General features: G+C 42.2%; 1 protein-coding gene across 3 annotated transcripts in view; it reads right to left on the reverse strand.

Moving 5' to 3' along the window:
• TUFT1 (tuftelin 1) overlaps window positions 1–25,651 on the reverse strand; it is a 51,774-nt gene that overhangs the window by 19,079 nt on the left and 7,044 nt on the right. The window contains exons 1-7 of one of the 3 annotated variants that reach the window (XM_019919473.3): window positions 10,880–11,198; window positions 10,576–10,650; window positions 10,061–10,162; window positions 6,672–6,758; window positions 5,645–5,734; window positions 3,712–3,777; window positions 551–664 (exon numbers count right to left, since the gene is read on the reverse strand). In XM_019919473.3, the coding sequence (XP_019775032.2) occupies window positions 551–664; window positions 3,712–3,777; window positions 5,645–5,734; window positions 6,672–6,758; window positions 10,061–10,162; window positions 10,576–10,650; window positions 10,880–10,996 (651 nt within the window). In that variant the 5' untranslated portion in view covers window positions 10,997–11,198. Of the gene's footprint in view, window positions 1–550; window positions 665–3,711; window positions 3,778–5,644; window positions 5,735–6,671; window positions 6,759–10,060; window positions 10,163–10,575; window positions 10,651–10,879; window positions 11,199–25,651 lie in introns of those variants that run through there. The other 2 variants (XM_019919470.3, XM_019919472.3) reach the window with 2 other exon arrangements.

The following is a 25,651-nucleotide window of genomic DNA, read 5'->3' on the forward strand; positions in this document are numbered from 1 at the left end:
GTATATAACTGAATCACTTTGCTGTACACCTAAAAACATTGTAAATCAACTATACTTCAATTTCAAAAAAAAAAGATCACAGAGCTCTGTGTTGTAAAGCCAAGTCTTGATCTAAAGTCCCCTGACTCCATGGGCACAGTTCTTCCTAAGGCCACACCAATTCATCCACTCACCCTGTCCACACTTAAGAGGCACCCACCTGATGCCAAGTGTTGTCCCAGACACTGGGGATGCAGTGGTGAACTGGACAGCAACAGTCCTTGCCTGCATGGTGCCTAGAGCCCAGCAGTCCTTATAGAAAGGACTTCTGAAGTACCTGCTCTCCCAGACCAGCATCACCACTCTGCTCCAGTAGAGCAGAGACTCAAGAGCTAGCCTTAGACAACAAAAACTATAAATACCCAGGAAAGGGCAAAGCAGACAGGAAGTGCTCCAGGCCGCAGAGCCTAGCCTTTCCAGTTGATGGCACTCCAGCCAGGAAGACTTCATCTGCACCTGTATCCAGTGGCCCAACCCTTAGGGCACCTTCTCCCCAGATCCCAAATCTCACCTCAAAATCCACACGGTCTGACTGGTGCTGCCGCTCAGCCTCCTGCAGCTTGACAAGCAAGTCCTGCACGGTCCTCCTCAAGCTCTCGACATCTTCATCTAGATAGGTGTCCACCTGCAGCCAGAGGAGGGAAGGGAAGGTGAAGTTACTATGTTTGTGACTTGGTAAGACAAGGTCCCCCCGACAACGCACACTTGTTTGGACCATCTTGCTCAGACCACCCTCACAAAAGAATTCACATCGCACAAGGGGAGAGTTAGTCAGTCATAGGCACTAAGGAGTTCTGAGTTATTCATATGAAAACACTCTCATACCTTAAAGAACTCAACTAGTTTCCAATCACCTGATTATTTTAGGACACACTGTAGTAATCTTTATACGTGTATCAACTGATTAATGAACAGGTATGTTTATGCCGTTCTCATGTGTCTGTCCTGCTTCCATCAGACTAGAGCGCTCTGAGAGCAGGGACCATGTTTCGCTTTGGACTACAGTTCCCCAAGGGCAGGGACTGTGCCACATTCATCATGGGGGCATGTCCCAAAGGCACGTCTTTTGTGGTTCTCTGCACTTAGCACAAAGATCAGCAGATAAAGGGTTACTGACAGATGGGCAGCTTAAGGCAAAAGCACCCAATAAGTCCAGAAATCTGATTCGATGGAGGAAAAGGTGTCTCACTGAGGTTACTGTGAGCCTCTCCCCCAGGCACACCCAAACTGGCATGTATGCTCTCGCCTCCATCTCTGCTCACTTCAGTTACCAGCTCCCTTGAGTCTGACAGAAAAGTCCCTCCCGGTCTTGCACAGCGGGGAAATAGCAGCACCTTCAAACCAGAGCACAGAGCTCAGCTGGGAGGAGCGGACAGGGTCCCTGGGTGGCTGTGTTATCACTGAGTCCTGTGGGCCTTGTTTCTCTATCTGGGAAGCAGGGAAAAGACTCCTTACCACGCCCTGCCTTACAGCCTGCCTCAAAACTAAGATAATATCCGGTAGGGCTTGGAGCCTGTGAGAAGAAAGGCTGAACAGATAGTGCCAGGTGTTATTATAACTTGTTGCCAACAGCATATTTGCCAAATATGGTGATTCGGGGAAGGGAAACATCCAAACTGCACATCTAAAGTAAGTGGCTAGAATCACAACATTCGAAATCCAGCCGTCAGTAAGTTATCTGGTCAGTTCCCCTATGTCTGCACCTATGCTGCTGGGCAGGTGAGAATGTTTGAAAAGGCTCCTCCTGGAGCACAACTGTTATGTGTTTATTTCAAATGGCATTCTCATGAGACTCTCTGATGACAAGGAAAAATTTAATGATATAGTATGAAGAGAGAAAAGGGAGTTATAAAACTTTACATGCAGGAGCTAGAGACAACAAACCAGATTTTAACACAGCAACATAGATAGAGCCTAAAAACATGGTGTTGGATAAAAAAAGGAAAAAACAGAAATACAGCACAAGTCCATTGTGAAAATTAAAAACGGGCTTCCCTGGTGGTGGAGTGGTTAAGAATCCGCCTGCCAATGCAGGGGACACGGGTTCAATCCCTGGCCCGGGAAGATCCCACATGCCACGGAGCACCTAAGCCCGTGCGCCACAACTACTGAGCCTGCGTGCCACAACTACTAAGCCCACGTGCCTAGAGCCTGTGCTCCACAACAAGAGAAGCCACCGCAATGAGAAGCCCGTGCACCGCAACGAAGAGTAGCCCCTGCTCATCGCAACTAGAGAAAGCCCGCGCGCAGCAACGAAGACCCAACACAGCCAAAAATAAAAACAAATAAATTAATTAATTAAAAAAATCATATTTAATAGGCATATTTAAATCATATATTGAATATGTTAGAGTGAGTACCTTTGGTGGGGGAGAAAAAAAAAAAAAAAAAAAAAGTGAAAGCAGTGAGAGGTCTTTATGGGACCAATGATGATAATGAGCCCTGAACTGATGGGAAGGTCTGATTCAGCTCTGCACTTGAGAGCCAAACAAACCTAATCCAAAAATATACCTGCCCAAGCAAAGAAACAAATGCAACCAAATGCTATATACAGTCTAATCTCAATATCATAAATATATATTTGCACTGAAGGAAAAACAAAGGAAATTTCACCAAACTGGTTTTTCTCTGGGTAGATTACAATTGATATCTTTTTCTTCTTTCAACTTTTCTGTGTTTCTGAATTTCCCTAATTTTCTACAATATGTGTGTCTTAAATTATTATGTAATCACAAAATATATAATAACAAATGTCATTTAAAAAAAAGTACAGCCATGTTTATTTGTCAATTATACGTCAATAAAGTTGGGGCGGGGAAAGAAAGTACAGCTACGGAAGGAAATACTTTGTCATTCAAGAGAATGAGATAGTTTTACACATACAAATATGGAAAGAAGACTATATATACTTTTCAGCTTAAAAAAACAAAAAAGCAAGCAAGAAATAATGTATTTATCACAACTGGAATTGTGAAAAGTATGTGCATATTATATACAGACATTTATCCATGTATGTATATATGGTGCATGTGTATCTATTAGTGTATATACACAGATACATATGGCTTTTAAATACGGTTGTCTGTGTATAGAAAAACACTCTAGAACTTTAGACTACAATATTAGAACTAATAGGCTAAATATTAGAATCACATGAAGAGCTTTTAAAAGTCCTGATGCGTAGGCCACACTTCAGACCAGTTAAATTACAGTCTCTAGGGATGGCACGCAGATATTGCGTCCTTTAAAGCTCCCAAGGCCATCCTAATGGGCAATGAAGGCTGAGAAGCACTGCTCTAAAAGGACCCACCCACGGGAATTCCCTGGCGGTCCAGTTAGGACTCTGCGCTTTCACTGCCAAGGGTGTGGGTTCGATCCCTGGTCAGGGAACTAAGACCCCACAAGCCACGTAGCAAGGCCAAAAAAATAAAAATTAAATAAATAAAAGGAGCCACCCACTTCAATCTGTTAACCTTAAATACTTTCAAGGAGTGGGATTGGGGAAGGAAAATTTACACTTTATATATTTCTCCTTTGTTTGAATTTTTACAGCAAGTAAATATTACTCTCATATTTAGTGAGAGAGAGAAAGCAATAAACAAAAGGATCAGGAAGGATTATTTCCTGCCTCTTGGCCAAGCAGTAGTTACCACTATTTTCCCTGTTACCTACCTCGGGTGGGCTGCTATGTGGGGTCAGGGGACCTTGACTAAAGCCATTTGGCTTTTCTAGCACCACCTATTCAAAGAAAAATAAAATTGGTAGTGAAAACAATCCCAAGCAATCAACTTTGAAACATTCTTCTCCTTGTTTTTTTTTAATTGAAGTACAGTTGATTTACAATCTTGTGTTAGTTTCAGGTGTACAGCAAAGTGACTCAGTTATACATATATATATATCTATTCTTTTTCATATTCTTTTCCCTTATAGATTATTAAAAAATATTGATTATAGTTCCCTGTGTTATACAGTAGGTCCTTGTTGGTTATCTATTTTATATATAGTATTGTGTATATTTTCATCCTAAACTCCTAATTTATCCCTCCCCCACTTTCCCCTTTGGTAACCATAGTTTGTTTTCTATGTCTGTGGGTCTATTTCTGTTTTGTATATAAGTTCATTTGTATCGTTTTTTTTAGTATCATATATTTTTGAAACATTATTCTTCTAAGAGTTCAAATCTTAGATAGAAAGAAAGAGGAGAGAGAGAGAGAAGGGGGGAGGAAGAAGAAGAAGAAAAAGAAGGAAGGAAGGAAGGGAGAAAAGAAAAGAAAAAAAGACATCTAGTGCTCTGTGGGAAAATGGAGAAAAGAGGGAGTGGAGAAACATGTGCAGCCTTGAGGGGGAATACTCTATCTAGCCTTGTCGGGAGGAGGAAAGAAACCCCAGGCTAAAACCTTTCAGCAGACTGGAAAATGTGCAGGCACATTCCTCGCAGCCCAGGAAATACAAGCTGCTGTCTGCCATAAACAGTTTCCTTTGCCCCTCGGGGATCCTGACAAAGTCTGACACAACATAAATCAAAAGGGGAAGCGGCATTTGCTGCAGTTCTTTCCAACCCAAAGCCTAATTAGTCATCATACGACTGCCGTTTTGTGTAAACAAGGTGCCTGGACCTCCGGGCTCTGAACACATTAGGTTCTTCAGTCACTAGACAAAGCACCTCCCACCAGCCAGATGTGAGCTCAGGCAGTGAAAGTCTTACCTCCAGCCAAAGCAAAATGAATTAAGGAGAATCCACCACACAAGCCTAGCACATGCCCAAGACGAAGGGTAATTTTGCTGGCACTAGCTGCTAGGTCACTCTTCCCCTTAGGAGAATGAGGGCAGGATCTACTGGAGAAGGACCACCGCAACCAAACCAAAAGCAAATGAAGGAGACACAGCTTGGAATCTAAGGGAAGATGAGGGTGAAGTCATGGAAGAGATAGTTCTGCTCTCCTGGGGACATTTCTATCCTCAAATTTTTGAAGAACTGAAAAACAGGATCCCAGGATCATCCACCCCAAGAGGGATTCTCCAACCAGTTTGGTCTAACAAACATTTACTGATGACCTTGTGCATCCCAGACCCTGGGCTGAGGTGTGGGGACACAGAGACGAGGGTCAGGGGGTGAACCCTCACCTGGAGGAGCTTCCTGTCCCAGGGTAGAGATAGCTATAGACACAGACAGTAATAATAGACAAGGACCAAGACTTCCAATTTACACCACAAGCATCACCAAATTAAGCAAGATCAGCTTATGAGAAGTTCGGATTTATAGGTTAATTGTCTCTTTATAAGACTTTGTACTACAAGAAGATTGATCACAGAATCCTTATATATAAGATGGCCTGCCATTAACTTAATAATTTTATTGATATAAATTCAATTTTTGCACATGTTTTAGGAACAGGTGTGCTTGTATGTAGGCTGATTAGTGTGAATACAAGTGTCCATCTGCCGGAGAGCCCTAACAATGTTGTGAGTGCTCAGAGAAGCCAGCATCACTTGTATTCTCTCCTTTCCTGGCAGCGGCATTAGATTCGGCACCCACTGGGTGACTGGTAAATGGTACAACCCCACCTCCTCAGTGGGGACCCAACCATGGACCATTTCCTATTACCTGTATCTCCTGTTGATGGAGAGAATCTCCTGGATTTCTGTCGAGCTTCCTACTTATATCCTCCCGGAGCTTCTGCAGGCAGTTCCTGGCCTGGGAGGAGAGGGCAAAAGGCTTTAGCTTTGGGAAAGAGAGCACACCAACTCACCCACCTTTGTGCCTATCCACAACCCATACTCCTACGAGTCAGGTACTGTTCTAAGTACTGGCTGGGAAAGGAGAGATTCTAGTCAAGTGGGGCTGCAACGCAGTCCCTCCTATACAAGCAACAAGATAATAAAAACCGTGCCCTGGTGTACCTAACATTTTAGTTGTGGAGACACACAACCCAAAAGACAAATAAGTAAAACATGTAATATGTCATGGTGACAAGTGCCAAGGAGAAACATGAGCCAGAGTGAGGGTTAAGAAAAGTGGGGAGGGGACTTCCCCGGTGGTCCCGTGGTAAAGAATCCGCCTTCCAATGCAGGGGACACAGGTTTGATCCCTTGTTGGGGAACTAGGATCCCACACGCTGCAGGGCCCATGCGCCTCAACTGGAGAGCCTGCGTGGCACAAACTGCAGAGCCCACATGCTCTGGAGCCCACGCGCCACAACTAGAGAAGAGAAAACCTGCATGCCACAACTAGAGAGAAGCCCACGCGCCGCAACAAAAGATCCCGCGTGCCACAACGAGGGTCCCGTGTGTCGCAACTAAGACCCTACATAGCCAAAAAAATAAACAAAAGATAAATAAATAAATATGTTAAAAAAAAAAGAAAAGTAAGGAAGCAAGGCTGGCAACTTTAGGTAGGATGACTGGGGGGACAGTGCTAGGTGCATGGTGCTTAATAAGTATTTGTTGATTAATGGATTGGTTGATGAATGGAAGGGTCAGAAATGATATTTACACATGAGGGGGCATGGTGCTTTGGAGATACGAAGGGAGCAGAAAGGAGAAAATCAGAACCTACAAAAGAAGGGAGCCAAATAAATGTGAGGTTCAGAGAAATGACCTAGGTCATTTCCACGAAGGGAAGGGGTGCCCACCTCCTGGATATACTGGACCTCACTCTTCAGCTGGTTAATATTCTTCTCATGGATCATCTTGTCTCCTGACTTCCCCTTCAAGTACACCTGAAATAAGGAAAACAACACTAATTAAGAGACCTCCAATGGAAGCAACCTAAATGTCCATTGACAGATGAATGGATAAAGAAGATGTGGTGTATATATATACACATACACACACACACACACACACACACACACACACACACAAAATAGAATATTGCTCAGCCATAAGAATGAAATAATGTCATTTGCAGCAACATGGATGGACCTAGAGATTATCTTACTAAGTGAAGTAAGCCAGACAAAGAAAGACAAATATCATATGACACTGTTTATATGTGGAATTTAGAAAAATAAAATGATACAAATGAACTTATATACAAAACAGAAATAGACCCATAGAAAACAAAATTATGGTTAGCAGAGGGGAAGTGGGGGGGAGGGATAAATCAGGAGGTTGGGATTAACATATATACACTACTATATAAAACAGAAGACTTCCCTCGTGGCTCAGTGGTTAGGAATTCTCCTGCCAATGCAGGGGACATGAGTTCGACCCCTGGTCGGGAAAGATCCCACATGCCACGGAGCAACTAAGCCTGTGTGCCACAACTGCTGAGCCTGCACTCTAGAGCCCGCGAGCCACGACTGCTGAGCCCATGTGCAGCAACTACTGAGGCCTGAGTGCCTAGAGCCCGTGCTCCACAACAAGAGAAGCCACTGCAGTGAGAAGCCTGCACACCGGAACAAGGAGTAGCCCCTACTCACCGCAGCTACAGAAAAGCTGGCACACAGCAACAAAGACCTAACACAGACAAAATAAACAAATAAATAACCAACAAGGACCTACTGTATAGCACAGGGAACTATACTCAATACTTTGTAATAACCTATAAGGAAAAAGAATGTGAATCACTTTGCTGTACACCTGAAAGTAACACAACATTGTAAATCAACTCTACTTCAATAAAAAGAAAACTCCAGTTAAATTAACTCCACACAGGCAGCCTCATACACTGCTGGTGGAAGGGTAAATTGTCACCACCTTTCTGGGTGGCAATTTGGTAATTCCGATCAGAAGACTTAAAACTATATTTACTCTTTGGGGGCTTCCCTGGTGGCGCAGTGGTAAAGAATCCGCCTGCCAATGCAGGGGATGTGGGTTCGATCCCTGGTCTGGGAAGATCCCACGTGCCACGGAGCAACTAAGCCCGTGCACCACAACTACTGAGCCTGTACTCTAGAGCTCGTGAGCCACACTACTGAGCCTCTGTGCCATAACTACTGAAGCCCACGTGCCTAGAGACCGTGCTCCTCAACGCCACCGCAATGAGAAGCCTGTGCACTGCAACGAAGAGTAGCCCCTGCTTACGGCAACTAGAGAAAGCCCATGCAGCAACTGAGACCCAACTCAGCCAAAAATAAATATAAATAAAAATTTTAAAATAAACTATATTTACTCTTTAACCTATCAAATCTATTTCTGAAAATTCATCCTAATGAAATAAATTTAGCTAAACTAGCATAAATACTCCCGTACATATATGCAAATTCATGGAAAGGGGGTTGTAAAAGGGGATTTACACGTTTTTCTCTGTATACCATGCTTGAATCTTTAACAATTGAGAAAGTATTTCTTTATCACTTGTATTTTAAAGCACATTCACAAATTAGTAATATATATGCTCGACAAAATATTGTTTATGGCTGTAAAACATGGAAATAGACAAAATGTCCAACAATGGAGGATTAAAGAAATTATGGTATGTGTATACTAGAACACTAAGCACCCATTTATGGATACAAAGATGTTATAAACTACCATTAAAGGTGGGGCAAGCAGGGGACTGCCCTGGTGGTGCAGTGGTTAAAACTCCACGCTCCCAATGTAGGGAGCCTGTGTTCGACCCCTGGTCAGGGAACTAGATCCCACAGGCATGTCACAACTAAGAGTTTGCATGCCACAACTAAGGAGCCGGTGAGCCACTACTAAGGAGCCTGCCTGCCACAGCTAAGACCTGGTGCAACCAAATAAATAAATAAATATTTAAAAAAAAAAAAGAAGAAGAAGAAAGAAAAAGTAAAAACAGAAGAAAAACCCACAGAATGGGAAAAAATTAAAGATTTTTTTCGAAATCATATATCTGATAAGGGTCTATTATCCAGAATATATGAAAGAACCCTTAAATCTTAACAATTAAAACACAATTGAATTTTTAAATGAGCAAAGGATTTGCATAAATATTTCTCCAAAGGAGATATACAAATGGGCAATAAGCATAAGAAAAGATGTCATCAGGGAAATGCAAATTAAAACCACAAGATATCACTTCACATCCACTAGGATGGATATAATCAAAAAGATGAACAATAACAAGTGTTAATGAGGATGTACAGAAACTGGAACCCTCATACATCACTGATGGGAATATAAAATGGAGCAGATGCTTTGGGAAAAAGTCTCGTAGTTTCTCAAAAGATTAAATATAAATATAGAATTACCATATGAGCTAGCAATTTCACTACTGCTAGGTATATACCAAGAGAACTGAAAACATATGTTCACCCAAAAACCTGTACATGAATATTCAGAGCAGCATTATTCATAAAAGATAGTGGAAACAACCCAAATGTCCGTCAACTGATGAATGGGTAACAAAATGTGGTATATTTATTCAAGGGAACATGATTCAGCCGTTAAAAGCAGTGAGTACTGATGTATGTTACAACGTGGCTGAACCCTGAAAATACTGTGCTAAGTGAAAGAAGCCAGACACAAAAGGCCACATGTTGTGTGATTCTGTTTATATGAGATGTCTAGAAGGGGCAAATCCATAGAGACAGAAGGTAGATTGGTGATTGCCAGGAGCTAGAAGGAGTGACTGAAAATGTTCTGAAATTAGTAGTGGTGGTGGTTGCACAACTCTGTGAATATACTAAAAACCACTGAATTGTACACTTTAACCAAGTCAATTGTATGGTATGTGAATTACATCTCAAAAATCTGTTTTTAAAAAAGAAATAACAAAAATTGTTTTAATTTTTAAAAATAAGTTCCATAAACACACTTCCCACCGGTCTCCACAACTTCCAGCAGCTAAACATGGACAGTGGATAAGCACCTAGAAAGGTCATCCCATCCATCCCCATGCCCGTGGCCGGGTTGCACCAAAGTCACTACAGACTGACTGTGGTCTCCTGGTGTTGATTAAGATCCTTCGAGGAGATGGCCAGGAGCTAGCATTGCAGGTCTGGTTCTTCCTAGTCAAACCACAAGGTCCCTTTGACGAAGTCAGCCGTTCCCTCTCCCATGTCTATAGGAAGAAAGAGAGGAGGGAGAAACAGTGGAGGTGAACTAAGCTTACCTTAATGATCTCTTCATGTCCATCATTGGACTCCACCAGTTCTGAGGCCAGAGAATGACCAGATGAGCGGCCGGACACCATGGCATAGGTCTTCCTGCCGGCCTACCGGAGAGAGAGAGAAAAGTGGCTCAGAAACCATACGACAAGCACAGAACTTCTGCCCCTCAACCAATGTAGAAGAACTGCTCCTCAAAAGACTTGAAGGGTTAGTCCAATTTTCCCCTCCAAAAATTCATTTCAGAACCTCTACCAGAAGCCACAGGATGAACACAGCAGCAACAAGAACACAGGACGGGGAGAATTAGTTGAAATTGCAGGTTAGTTTTAATTTTAATAGGGGTCTCTCTATCCCCCAAAGCAGTGCACAATGCTGAGGTCAGCTGGGGGTGTCTGAAAGGAGATGCTCCCGGGCAGCAGAGGAGATGGCTCCAGCCAGCACTGGGACGAGGAGTCGGCAGCAAGGAAGGAGAACTGGTGCAGGGGAGGAGGCCTTGCCCCACCAGAAACCTCAATACCTTCTGGGCTATGCGTTCAAGTTCATCTCCTGTCAGTTCACCCTGGAGAGTCAGCCTGAGAATGTCCACGCTGCCCTAATAATGACAATGACAGCAACAATAACCTCTTACCTTTATAGTCTACTACCAGTACACACGCACTTTTGCCAGCCCTGTGGAGTGGGCCTTATTATCAGCATTTTACAGGCAAGAAAAGCTGAGGTCCGGGGAGGTGACATCAGCTTATCCAAGATCAGTTCACTCTTAGGTAATAAGGATGTCTCCAGGGACTTTGACAGTGCTCTTTACAATGCACAGAGACTACACAGCACACTGCTCTGTGTGGTTGCAGAGGGGCTACCCTGGTCCTTGGATTACAGGAAGCACATTGCATGCACTCTCCTTTCCCCAACCCTGAAGACAGCATCCCTGGATTGGTCATCCCCAATCCAGAATTTCTGCACCTGACAGCCAACCAGGTAGTTATTGATATATAAGACTAAGATATCCTTCCAGAACCAAACCATAGGAAGGTACATGAATCCAAACCCCTATTTCTATAAGCCACACAGAAATTATCCAAATGAAAGCAGGCAATACAATAGATCAGCCTAACTTCAAAGGGAAAAGCAGATGTTCTTTCATAACTCAAAGAAGTTTTAAAAAACACATTGTGGGGAGGGTGGGAGGGAGGGAGACGCAAGAGGGAAGACATATGGGAACATATGTATATGTATAACTGATTCACTTTGTTATAAAGCAGAAACTAACACACCATTGTAAAGCAATTATACCCCAATAAAGATGTTAAAAAAAACACACATTGTGAGCAAGATAGAAAACCCGAGAGAGAAAGCATGCAATAAGAGGGAAAAGTGGGGGGCTGGAGATTTGGAGAGATAATAACATTGAGAGAGAATCAGCAAGGCAGAGTGGACCAAATCCTGCCAATAACCCATGTTATGTGTACAGGTGGACAAGAGGCTTAGCCACTCTGGGCCTCTGGATCTCACTGGAAAAAGAACGGTTGGAATAAGTACCTCTAAGGCTCCTTCCAGCCTTGATATTATGGCAGCATAAAAGAGGAGTGTATGCTTCTCCCATCCAACGATGGGAAGATGGGTGCTGAACTAGCCAAGATGAAAGTGACCTTGAGGTCATCTGGTCATACCCTGCCATAAGGTCCAGAAGTATAAATGCCATCTTACTCTTAACACATTTTAAGGAACCCTCCTAACCTTCCACATGTCTGCTGGAAAGAAAGAAAGAAGAAAGAATGGACTCTGCCCAGAGAGTTGGGAGAAGCTTTTCTGGGTAGACAATAGTTCTTCCTACACAAGAAAGAGTGAATTGGTGGAGAAGTAATCTTTCTCCAAAGAAGATACACAGATTGCCAACAAACACATGAAAGAATGCTCAACATCACTAATCATTAGAGGAATGCAAATCAAAACCACAGTGAGGTATCACCTCACACCAGTCAGAATGGCCATCACCAAAAAATCAACAAACAATAAATGTTGGAGGGCTTCCCTGGTGGCACAGTGGTTGAGAGTCCGCCTGCCGATGCAGGCGACGCGGGTTCGTGCCCCAGTCTGGGAAGATTCCACATGCCACGGAGCGGCTGGGCCCGTGAGCCATGGCTGCTGAGCCTGCGCGTCCAGAGCCTGTGCTCCGCAACAGGAGGGGCCACAACGGTGAGAGGCCCGTGTACCACAAAAACAACAACAACAACAACAAAATAAATGCTGGAGAGGGTGTGGTGAAAAGGGAACACTCTTGCACTGTGGGTGGGAATGTAAATTGATACAGCCACTATGGAGAACAGTATGGAGGTGCCTTAAAAAACTAAAAATAGAACTACCATACGACCCAGCAATCCCACTATTGGGCATATACCCTGAGAAAACCATAATTCAAAAAGAGTCATGTACCACAATGTTCATTGCAGCTCTATTTACGATAGCCAGGCCATGGAAGCAACCTAAGTGTCCATCGACAGATGAATGGATAAAGAAGATGTGGCACATATATAAAATGGAATATTGCTCAGCCATAAAGAGAAATGAAATTGAGCTATTTGTAGTGAGGTGGATGGACCAAGAGTTGTCATACAGAGTGAAGTAAGTCAGAAAGAGAAAAACAAATACCGTATGCTAACACATACATATGGAATCTAAAAAAAAAAAAAATGGTTATGAAGAACCTAGGGGAAGGACAGGAATAAAGATGCAGATGTACAGAATGGACTTGAGGACACAGGGAGGGGGAAGGGTAAGCTGGGATGAAGTGAGAGAGTGGCATGGACTTATATATACACTACTAAATGTAAAATAGATAGCTAGTGGGAAGCAGACACATAGCACAGGGAGATCAGCTCAGTGCTTTGTGACCGCCTAGAGGGGTGGGATAGGGAGGGTGGGAGGGAAACACAAGAGGGAGGAGATATGGGGATATATGTATATGTATAGCTGATTCACTTTGTTATAAAGCAGAAACTAACACACCATTGTAAAGCAATTATACTCCAATAAAGATGTTAAAAAAAAAAAGTTCTTTCCTCCCATTTTCACCAGGGGCATCTGCAAGTCCCCCAAGAGCTTGCATTCAATTGCCACATCTTCCATGACACTTCCCTACATCCTGTGGGAAACACATACTCCCTTCCCTGAGTTCCCTCTGTATCACAGGGCCTCTGGTGGCACGTGCCTCTCACTTATTTGTGATCCATGAGGAATTACCCCTTCTAACTGTTAACTCCTTGTGGGCAGCTGTCTGCCACAGCCCCTAACAAAGGTAAGTATTTTCTGAATGCATAGTGAGTGTTCCATGACATCTAGGTCAAGAGAACATTACAAAAGAAAGAAGAAAAAATAATTTCAAAATAGCCAGAGTGGCTGCCAACTCCTTTTCCCCAGGACGCAGGCATGCATTCAGATTAAAACACAATCTCAGGAGTTCCCCGGTGGTCTAGTGGTTAGGATTTGGCGCTTTCACTGCTGTGGCCTGGGTTCAACCATGGTATTCTAATTGGAAGAGCACAGACAACTAGGCTGGATTTGGGCCCTGAGAGGTCATCTCCTCTGTTCATGTCATCAGAATTCCAGTTGCAGACAAGAAAGAGAACAAGTTGAAGAAGTACTCAAGAAAATAATGGCTGAAGCTTCCCAAATCTGGCAAAAGACGAATCTGCAGATTCAAGGAGCTCAGCAAACATGATAAACCCAAAATTCATGCCAAGATATATTGTAATTAAACTTCTGATAACTAAAGACAAAGAAAAAATCTTGAAAGTAGCCAGAGAAAAATGACACCTTACCTATAGGGGGAAAGCACTTTGAATAACAACAGATTTGTCATCGGAAACCATGAAGGCCAGAAGAAAATGGGACACTATTTTTCAAGTGCTGGGGAAAAAAAAAACCTCTCAATCAATTTTTTCCCAGGAAAAATATTCATCAGGAATGAGAGGGAAATCAAGACATTCTCAGGTAAAGGAAAACTAAGAGAATCTCTTACCAGTAGACCTACACTAAAAGAATGGCTTTGAAAGTTCTCTAAACAGAAAGGAAACAATAAAAAAGGAATCTTGGAACATTAGGAAGACAGAAACAACATGGATAGCAAAAACGTGGGTTAATCCAATTGGCTTTCCCTCTCTCCTTGAGTTTTCTAAATTATGTTTGATGATTGAAGCTAAAAATTATAACCCCATCTGATGTTATTCTAAGTGCATACACAGGAAATATTTAAATTAATTATAAATGGGAGAGGGTAAAGGAATGTAAAGGAAGGCAAGGTTTCTATACCTCACTTAAACTGGTAATACTAGAGCAATCACTACAAAGTCTATACAAAGAAATAATACTCAGAAACACTTTAAATGAATCAAAATTGAATCCTAAAAAGTGTTCAAGTAACCCACAGAAAGGCAGGGAAAAGAAAACAGAGAAATGAAGAACAGAGAGAACAAACAACAAACAAAAATAAAATAGCAGACTTACCATACCAATAATTACACTAAATGTACATGGTCTAAATACATCAATTAAAAAACAGATTGGGGCTTCCCTGGTGGCGCAGTGGTTGGGAGTCTGCCTGCTGATGCAGGGGACACGGGTTCGTGCCCCGGTCCAGGAGGATCCCACATGCCACGGAGAGGCTGGGCCCGTGGTCCATGGCCGCTGAGCCTGTGTGTCCGGAGCCTGTGCTCCACAATGGGAGAGGCCGCAGCAGTGAGAGGCCCATGTACCGCAAAAACAAAAACAAAAACAAAAACAAAAAAAACCAGATTGGCTGGAATTCCCTGGCAGTCCAGTGGTTAGGACTCCACACTTACACTGCAGGGGGCCTGGATTCAATCCCTGGTTGGGGAACTAAGATCCCGCAAGCCACATGGCCATGGCCAAAATAAATAAATAAATAAAATAAAAATAAAAAACAGATTGGCAGAATGGATTAAAAAAAAAACATGACTCATTATATGCTGTCTATAAGAAACATACTTTAAATATAAAAATATAGGCTGGTTGAAGTAAAAGAATGGGAAAAGATATATCATGCAAATATTAATCAAAGGAATGCAGGAGTGCTGTATTAATATCAGATAATTTAAGCTCTCACTACAAGAATTTAGAAAAAGAACCAAACTCAAAGCAATGAGGAGGAAGGAATTAATAAAGATAAGAGCATGAATAAATAAAATTTAACACAGAACAACAATACAGAAAAACCAATGAAACAAAGAGCAGTTCTTTGAAAAGATCGATGCAAATCATAACCTCTAGCAAGACTGCCAAAGAATAAGAGAGAGACATAAATACCAATATCAGGAATGAAATAAGATATTTCTACAGATCCTGCACATATTGAAAGTATAAGGTAATACTATGAAAAACTCTATGAACATAAATTTGACAATTTAGACAAAATGAATCAATTCTTCAAAAAATACAAACTACCACAGCTCATCTAATATGACATAGGTAATATGAATAGCCTTATAACTATTAAGGAAATTAAAGTCATAATTTAAAACTTCCCGGGAGTTCCCTGGTGACCTAGGGGTTAGGATTCCAGGCTTTCACTGCCGTGGCCCAGGTTCAATCTCTGGTGGGGGAACTGAGATCTCACAAGTGTGTGGCGAGGCCAAAAAAAAAATATTCTCAAGAACTATCCGGGCCCAGATGGCTCCACTGAGGATTCTACCAAATATTTAAAAAATTAACACCAATTCTATTTCTACATAATCTCATCCAGAAAATAAGAGGAGGGAACAAATTCATTTCATCAATCTATTCTTATTGTGTGGCACCAAGACCAGACAAAGACAATTTTAAAAAGAAAAAAACAAATAAACAGACTACAAACCAACATCTCTCATGAATACAGAGATTTTACTCTCTAACATTTTGTTAGAACATGGGTAAAAGACATGAAAAGATATTTCACTGAAGAAGACATACACATGTCAAATAAGCATATAAAATAATGTTCAGCATCATTAGTCATTAGGGAAATGCAAATTAAACCCACAGTGAGATACCACTACACACCTATCAGAATGATTAAAACAAAAAGTACACCAAATGCTGGCAAGAAGGCAGAGGAACTGGATCACTCACACATTGCTTGTGGAAATACAAAGTGACACAACCACTCTGAAAAATAGTTTGCAATTTCTTTAAAAACTAAATATACAACTACCATATGACCCAGCAATTATACTCCTGGGCATTTATCCAAAAGAAATGAAGACTTATGTTCACACAAAAACTCGCACACTAATATTTATAGAAGCTTTATTTGTAATACCTCAAAACTAGAAACAACCCAGATGCCCTTCAGTAGGTGAATGGTTAAACAAACTGTGGTACAGCCATACCATGGAATGCTTACCATTCAGCAATAAAAAGGAACAAATTATTGATGCATGCAACAACAATTTCCAAAGAATTATGCTAAATGAAAGAAGTCAATCACAAAAAGTTACATACTATACGATTCCATTTATGTATTGATAATAGTCTTGAAATGGCAAAATTATACAAATGGAGAACAGATTAGGGGTTGCCAGGAGTTAAGGAGAAGATGGAGATGGGAAGGAAGTAGGTGTGACTCTAAAAGGGCAACCTGAAGTATCTTTGTGGTGATGGAAATATTCTGTCCCTTGACTGTATTTATGTCACTATCCTGATTGTGACAGTGTACTATGGTTTTGCAATATGTTACCACTGGGGAATGCTAAGTAAAGGGTACAGAGATCTCTATTATTTCTTTTAACTGCATGTGAATCTACAACTGTCTTTTTTTTTTTAAAGTAATACTTCCAGGGCTTCCCTGGTGGCGCAGTGGTTGAGAGTCCGCCTGCCGATGCAGGGGACGCGGGTTCGTGCCCCGGTCCGGGAGGATCCCACATGCCGTGGAGCGGCTGGGTCCGTGAGCCATGGCCGCTGAGCCTGCGCGTCCGGAGCCTGTGCTCCACAGCGGGAGAGGCCACAGCGGTGAGAGGCCCGCATATCGCAAAAAAAAAAAAAAAAAGAGTAATACTTCCAGAGATAAAAATTAAAGAATATAATGAAAATAGTTACAATCCTGGACTTCCCTGGTGGCACTGTGGTTAAGAATCCGCCTGCCAATACAGGGGACATGGGTTCGATCCCTGGTCCTGGAAGATCCCACAGGCTGTGGAGTAATTAAGCCCGTGTGCCACAACTACTGAGCCTGCACCCTAGACCCTGTGAGCCACAACTACTGAGCCTGCGCTCTAGAGTCCGCGAGCCACAACTACTGAGCCCGCGAGCCACAGCTACTGAAATCCATGCACCTAAAGCCCATGCACCGCAACAGAGTAGCCCCAGCTCACCGCAACTAGAGAAAGCCTGTGCACAGCAACGAACACAATGCAGCAAAAAATAAATAAAATAAATAAATACATTTATTTTAAAAAATAATTATTATAATCCTGCTACTCCAAAATAGTCACTATTAAAATGTTAGTGTATTCCTTATAATTTTTCTATGTATATTTTTGAAAGGCATACTACTATATACAGTTATATACTTGCTTTTTTCCCCCTTTAATATTTCATCATGAATTTCCATCACATTAAACATTCTTCAGGGACTTCTCTGGTGGCACAGTGGTTAAGACTCTGCACTCCCAATGCAGGGGGCCTGGGTTCGATCCCTCATCAGGGAACTAGATCCCACATGTATGCTGTAACTAAGTGTTTGAATGCTACAACTAAGGAGCCTGCGTACCATAACTAAGGAGCCCTTGGGCCACAAATAAGGAGCCCACGTGCCACATCTAATGAGCCTGCCTGCCACAACTAAGATCCAGCACAACCAAATAATAAACATTTTAAAAATAAATAAATATTCTTCAAAATTTGCTTTTAATGGCTACTAGTATTCCACGAATAGATCAGACTAATTTATTCAGCCTACCCCCACCCCAGTATAGGTTCCTATCAACTTTTTGCATTTTATTTTTTATATATTTACTTTTTTATTTTAGAAAATATATTTTATTTTGATAGAATGACATGATACACAGCAGTACCTAGATCACCACCAGATTTACTGCCTGGTCCATTACTCCTCAAGCCTAACTTGATTTTCTCTCTTCTTTGCAGAAAAAGAATAGCATTTGGAACAGTTAGACCTTGGCTCAAGCACTGGCTCCAGCTTTTATTTGTTGTGTGTATTAATTTTATTCTCCCTCAGCCTTAGTTTAGTATTAGGTAAGATGGATAGTACAACATTTAAGTGAGAACACAGTGACTAATATACAGTGAGAACACAGTGACTAATACACAGTGACTAATAGACATACAAAAATGCCAGTTCCTCAAATTTGACATAATGCTCCTCTTTAAAATATTTTCCATAAGCATATTCCATATGCTTATAGGTTAAAGTAATATGCCTTGTCATGGGAAAAGATGCATATTAACTCCTACTTCACACTATATACAAACATTAATTCCAAGTGGATTATAGATGTACATGTGAAAAGCAGAACAATAAAGGTGGTTTTTTTTGTTTTTTTTTTTTCCGCGGTACGCGGGCCTCTCACTGTTGTGGCCTCTCCCGTTGTGGAGCACAGGCTCCGGACGCGCAGGCTCAACGGCCATGGCTCACGGGCCCAGCCGCTCCGCGGCACGTGGGATCTTCCCGGACCAGGGCACGAACCCGCGTCCCCTGCATCAGCAGGTGGACTCTCAACCACTGCGCCACCAGGGAAGCCCCAGTAAAGGTTTTATAGGAGAACACGTTCATGATCTTGGAAAGGCAAAATTTTTCTTAACCACAGCACAAAAAAAATCCTCCCCATAAAAAACTGATACATTGGACTATATTAAAATTCTGAACTTTTGTTCATCAAAAGACACCACTAAGAGAGTATGACAACCCACAGAGTAGAAGATATTCACTCTATGACTATCTGACAAAGGATATTCAGAATACATTAAGAATTCCTACAAAACAAAAAGACAAAAAAACAATGTGGTATCCTGGACTGAATCCTGGATCAGAAAAAGGACATTAGTGGAAAAGCTGGTGAAATCCAAATAAAGTCTATAATTTAGTTAATAGTATTGTATCAACATTAATGTCTTAGTTATGACAAATGCACCATGGTTATTAAGATGCTAACATTGGGGGAAATTGGGTGAAGAGTATATGAGTATTATCTTTGCAACTTTTCTGTAAATCTAAAATTATTTCAAAATAAAAAGTATAATTAAAGAAAGAAAGTGGGGAGGGAGGGAACATGAGAGGGAGACAGAGTGGTGCCCAACAGAAAAATGGGCAAAAGACTTCAATAGATACATTACATAAGAGGATATCCAAATGTCCAATAAACATATGAAAAGGGTTCCACCTTATTAGTCATCATCATCAAAGAACTAGAAACTAAAACCATAAGGCGAAACCACAAACTACTCATCAGAATGACTAAAATGAAAAAAAAAAAAAATACCAAGTTTCCGGGGCTGTGGAAAAATCAGAACGGATGGTGGGTTTGCTCATTATCACAATCACTTTGGAAGTATCTACCAAAGATGAACACATGCGTACCTTATAACACAGCAATTCCACACCTGGTTATCTACTCAACAGAAATGCATACATACTTTCCCCATAAAAAACATATACTAGAATGTTCGTAGTAGCATTTTTCATAATAGCCAAAAGCTAGAAATTACCCAAATGTTTTTGGAGTAGAATGGATAAACTGTGATACAGTCATACAACAGAACACTGCACAACAATGAAAAAGAGTGAATATGCAACATGGATGAACTTTACAGAAATGTTAAGCAACAGAAGTCACACACAAAAGTATACTATATGATTCCACTTGTATAAAAGGTATAAAAGCAAGCAAAACTAATACATGCTTCAGAAGTCAGGACAGTGGTTACCCTTGAGGGTGGAGGGTAGGTAATGACTAGAAGGGGACAAGAGGGGGCTTCTTGACGATCTGCTTCTTGATCTGGGTGATGGTTAGAGAAATACATCCAGTTTGTGAAAATTACTTGACTGTACATATATGATATATGCACTTTTATGTATGTATGTTATTGTTTAACATACATAAATGTATGCTTTTTTTAAAAAAAGCAAACAAAAAAATTTAAAACGCCTTATTGTAGCATTAAAGTCCCTGCATGATCAGACCTATCACAGTGTATATCACATAATGTCTTGACTCCCACCAGTACCCAACCTGTACCCTACATTAGCTATCCCAAACGTTCCTGATCCAATTGCAGGAAGGCATCCAAATCCAAATTTCTATTTCTGTTGATGAGTTTTCCAATGCAATACACACTCCCACCTCCCCACAAGTGTACATGTCGTTTTCTCCTCCAGGGATACGCTTCCCTCCCTTGCCTCCTTGGAGAATTCCCAGTCAACCTTGAAGGCTCAGCTCTAAGGGTCCGACCCTAGCACTCCTTAGTCAGAGCCTGCTCCTGCAACCACTGCACCCTACGTATCCTACACTGTAACACTGGTCCCCTTCCTTCATAACTACTTATTCATTCATCTCCCCAATAAAATCATAAGCTCTCTGAAGACCTCGATGGCTTATTTAGTACAGTGCCTTGCTTAGAGCGGGCATATTAAAGAATATATGTTGTGTGAATTTCAGGTAATGTGGTCCAGGATTTTCCCAATTCTCTTTCTTTTGAGAACATTAGATTCCTCAGTTTAGAGAGGCGGTAGGGAATACTGGAAAAAAGCAGACATGAAAAGGGGAAAACAAGAAAAAAAAAAAAAAAGAGCAAAGACCAAGAAAGGCAACACTAAGAAGAAATATAAGTGGCTAATAAATATATGAAAGATGCTCAACCTTACCAGTAATCAAGGAAATGCAAATGAAAATAATAATGAGTTATCATTTGGGGGGAATTTCATTAAATTCTGAGTTAAAAAGTGTAAGATGAGACACATAGAAGTATGCTCACAGCAGCACTGCTTGCAACGGCAAAACACTGGAAACAACCCAAATGGTGCACTGACAAGTAAATGGATGAATGCAATATGGCATATTAGTACAATGAACTACAGCTACACGCTTTGACATGAAGGAATCTCAAAATTAATGTTATATAAAAAAGTAAGCAGTAGAATATAGATACCATGTATACAAAGTTCAAAACATGTCAAACTAAGCAAGATATCACTTGAGCATGCAGTAAAAGCATAATAAAAAGCAAGAAAATAAACACAAAATTCACAAATTCTATGGAGGAAGCAGAGGGGTTATGATCCAGAAAGGACCCCAGGGGGCTTCAAAAGTATGGGTAATGTTCTGTTTCTTAACCTGGTTGTTCAGTACACCAGGACCATTTTATTGCTTTGCTTTAAAACTTCCCATATAGGGACTTCCCTGGTGGTCCAGTGGTTTAAGACTCCGTACTTCCACTGCAGGGCGCATGGCACAGTTCGATCCCTGGTCATCAGGGAACTAAGACCCCACAGGCCACACGGTGTGGCCAAAAAAAAAAAAAAAAGAAAAAGAAAAAACTTGACATATACACAAGAATCCTTTCTTGCTTTTCAGTAAAGCGAGTGAGTTACTTCATGTGAATCCTACAGAAATATCATTTTTATTTTTTTTAAATATTTATTTATTTGGCTGCATGGGGTCGTAGTTGCAGCATGCGGGATCTTCGTTGCAGCATGTGGGCTCTTTGTTGAGGCGCTCAGGCTCTAGAGCACGCAGGCTCAATAGTTGCAGTGCTCAGGCTCTCTAATTGTGGCGTGCAGGCTCAGTAGTTGTGGCACACCGGCTTAGTTAAGCAGCATGTGGGATCTTAGTTCCCCAACCAGGGATCGAACCCCGGCTCCCTGCGTTGGAAGGCAAATTCTTAACCACTGGACCACCAGGGAAGTCGAGAAATATCATTTTTAGATCAAGTGACTGGCAAATTTTAAAGATACTGATAATACCTAGGGTTGGTGAGGATGCAGGGAAAAAGACTAATCTCCCATGTATATCGTTGGAGATTATAAAAGTATTTTTAGAAACTAATTTGGTGATATTAATAAACAGTTTGCATATTTTATAAACCCTTTGAGTAATTCAACTTTTACGAATATGGCCTATGAAAATCCATGCACATTTGCCCAAAGATATGTGTGTAAAACTGTTGACTGCAATACTCTTTACAATAGTTAAAGACGTGGAAACAGCATAAATATTCTTGAGTAAGTGAGTGTGTGAGTCAAGTATGGTAACATCCACACCATGAAATACTACACTGCTGATAAATAAACCTCTATAAATTGACAGGAAAAGACCTCCAAGACATATTAAGTGAAAAAAAAGCAAGTCACAAATTCATTCATAAAATGTGACTTCTTATTTATTTAAGTACACACATATGTTCATAGTATTGGTAATTGCCGGTTCCTAAATAAAGCAATTACTACATGCTGAGCCCTATTAGGCACTGTTCTAAGTGCTTTACATGTATTAACTCATTCAATCCTCACGACACAACTATATGGTAGGTATAAATTCCCATTTTATAGACAAGAAAACTGAGGCACAGAAGTTAAGTATCTTGCCCAAGGTCATATAACTAGTAAGGAGCAGAGCCAGGATTCAAACCCAGGCCCTGTGGCTCCAGAGTCTGTGCTCCTACCCACCATGCCACGTTGGCAATTCTTGAAAGTAAGCACAACAGAAAAGCACTGAATTCATATACACTAAGCTAGAGAAAGTCAAGGGAGTCAAGGGACTTTCAGTCCATATACTTCTATAGTGATTTAAACTTCTGCAACAAAAATGTATTTGTGTGACATTCCTATAATAAAATATATAAAATAAAGAGAAGGAAAGAAAAAGTACTAAACTTAGAGGTGGGATCTGAGTCCGACCCCTACTAATCCTTGAGCAAATCATTTTATTTCTCCGGGCAATTTTCCATCTACAAAACGGGGGTAATAATACCTACCTTGCCTACACTTTAGGCAGGGTAGGTAGATGTGTAGGAACAGTGTGAAAGTGCTTTGCAAACCATAAATCACTTCACAAAAGTAAGGCAGCATTAACTTTCCCAAGGAGCTCTGGAAAGACCGCAAGGGAGGAGAGTAGGTGAGACAAACTGTCTAAAAGAAGCCTGTGACTAAATCTAGGGTTCTCTCTGGCACCTCATCCTCTAGGACCAGAGGATCCGGTCTGTAAGGCCACAGACTTCACCCCACGACCCCAAACCATAGCCAAGAAGGAAAACCCAGGCCCCTCTCTGCTTGGTGCCATTGGTCGTTTTCTGGGGCTGGAGTGACCCCGAGGCTGCGAGCAGGCTCCAGGGAGCTTTAGGAATACCCCAAGATGTCTAGCAGGGTGGTCCCCACTGGGTGCTCTCTGAACGGCAAGATACGAAGGGGAGCCATCTTCTCTAAGGAAAAAGGAGCAGAGCTAATCACAAGGTAAGCAGTCTCTAACCTCATAAACATTCCTGGGGAGAAGCCCAGCCAACTCCAAATTATAGGCAGCCTCTCCACTCTGTTCAAACAAATCTGCAGCTGTGACTCACTCCTCAGAGTGGGGAGGGGGTCAACACAGAGCTGAGGGCTTAGAGATCAAGACGCTGAGGAGGAGCGATACGGAGATATATCAGGGAGGCCCCGGAGGTTCTCACATCACTGGCTCATGTGAATAGGGGAAAGATCTATGGGAAAATACGTTTCCCCAGCTCCCACTCCCCAGGCTGCTATGAGGGCCATGAGGACTGGATGGCAGGTGAGGATCAAGGGACTCCGAGAAGGAAGTAAGGGAAGTGGAAGATTGCCCCTGAGCTGCAAACCAGCATCCTTAATTTATCCTCTCCCTATATAACCCACTCTTCCACCATTTTGTCCCTCAACCCTGTTCCCTGTTCCCACCGGGAATGTACATGGTCTCTCAAGCTGCTACAGCAGCAGCCACCTCAATTTTCCCCTTCTGAGAAATGGGAATAGCCAGCACCTTGAAACAATGGTTCCCAAGAGGTCAGGATGAGGAAAGCCCCAATAAAGTCAAAGAGGCCGGATGCAGTGGTTGGGGGATGACCCTCTCCTGGCTGAGACTGCTAACCCACTCAGCTCACAGATCTCAGGTACCCTTGGTCCTGCCTTTTGCAGGGCTCTCTAGGTCAGAGATGGTGCTTTGTTGGGGATGGCACAAAGAATCAGTCCTGCTCCTCCCCACAGATTAGCCAACAGAACAGGTATTTGCTTTTTATCTGGCTACCCGCCCAGAGGCATGGGCTGGACAAGCTCTATGCAGAGGGCTGACCAGGATGACTGGGAGGTGAAATGAGGAAAAGGGATTTAGGGTGGCACCCTAAATGGGGCAGCCTTTCTCATTCCCTGGATCCCTAGCACAGGGAAACACCAGGGCCTGGAAGTGAGAGTGTGTACATAGAGGGAGGTGGGCTCCTGAACTCTCCACTCTGAGAAAGACACCCTTTTGCTCAGCCAATCTCCCTTCACGAAACCCACCTAGTGCCCAGCCAGCCTGGAATTCCCAGGTCCCCAGCACCCTCTCCCCTCTCTAGTCTCTGATTACCTTGCTTTGTGATTTTTGCTTCTTTGCCTCCAGGCCCTAGAAGACCATTTCCTCTTCTTTCCCCTGTATTTTCTTCTCCTCTTCCTGCCCCTGCTGGCTAGGCTTAAATCTGGGCCAACAGCCTCCCTGGCGCATACCTGTTCCCTCAACTAAACATCCCCACCCCTAGGAGACAAAGGTGTTTCACAAGACTCTGCATCATGACCCAAAGAGGCACATACCACAATTACCAGCAAGCGAGGAAACCTGTCCCACCTGCTCTGAGCACGCGTGTGTGGAACCAAAACCATCTGCGTGCACACACCACCCCACTACTCCCACCCGGGAGAAATATGGGCAAACTTTGGCGCCCAAAGCCTGGTGACTGGGTAAGCCTCCTCACCCAGATCCTCCCACAGAGCCCAGGATTCCCCAAATTCCTGGCAGGCTTGGAGACATCAGCTGTAGTGCTCCTGAAGGTGAGAACTTGGCAATGAATGGGGGAGATGGAGTGGAGTGAGGAGGAATTTATGGGCTGAGCTTGAGGCAGGTCTCATGAGTGGAAGGAACAGGCAGTCACCAAACTTGAATGGTTCCTCTGCCCAGGAGTTTCTTCCCCACCCAGGTGTCACAGAGCCAGGGCTTCCACCATTTTAGAATTCATTCATTCCTTTGGAGTAAGCATCAATGACTCCAGATGAATCCCCTTTTAAAACGCAAATATTCTCACCCAGCAATTCCAATCCTAGGTATTTCTTTCCAAGAGAAAGTAAAATGTAAATCCACATAAAAACTTGTAAACAAATGTTCATAGCAGCATTATGCACAATAGACAAAAAGAAGAAACCACCCACTAATAAGGACCTACTGTCTAGCATAGGGAACTCTACTCAATACTCTGTAATGGGCTACATGGGAAAAGAATCTAAAACGAGTGGATATACATATATGTATAACTGATTCACTTTGCTGTACACCTGAAACTAACACAACATTGTAAATCAACTATACTCCAATAAAAGTTAAAAAAAAAAAGAAGAA

Source organism: Tursiops truncatus, chromosome 1, assembly GCF_011762595.2.
Source record: "Tursiops truncatus isolate mTurTru1 chromosome 1, mTurTru1.mat.Y, whole genome shotgun sequence".
Classification (NCBI taxonomy): domain Eukaryota; kingdom Metazoa; phylum Chordata; class Mammalia; order Artiodactyla; family Delphinidae; genus Tursiops; species Tursiops truncatus.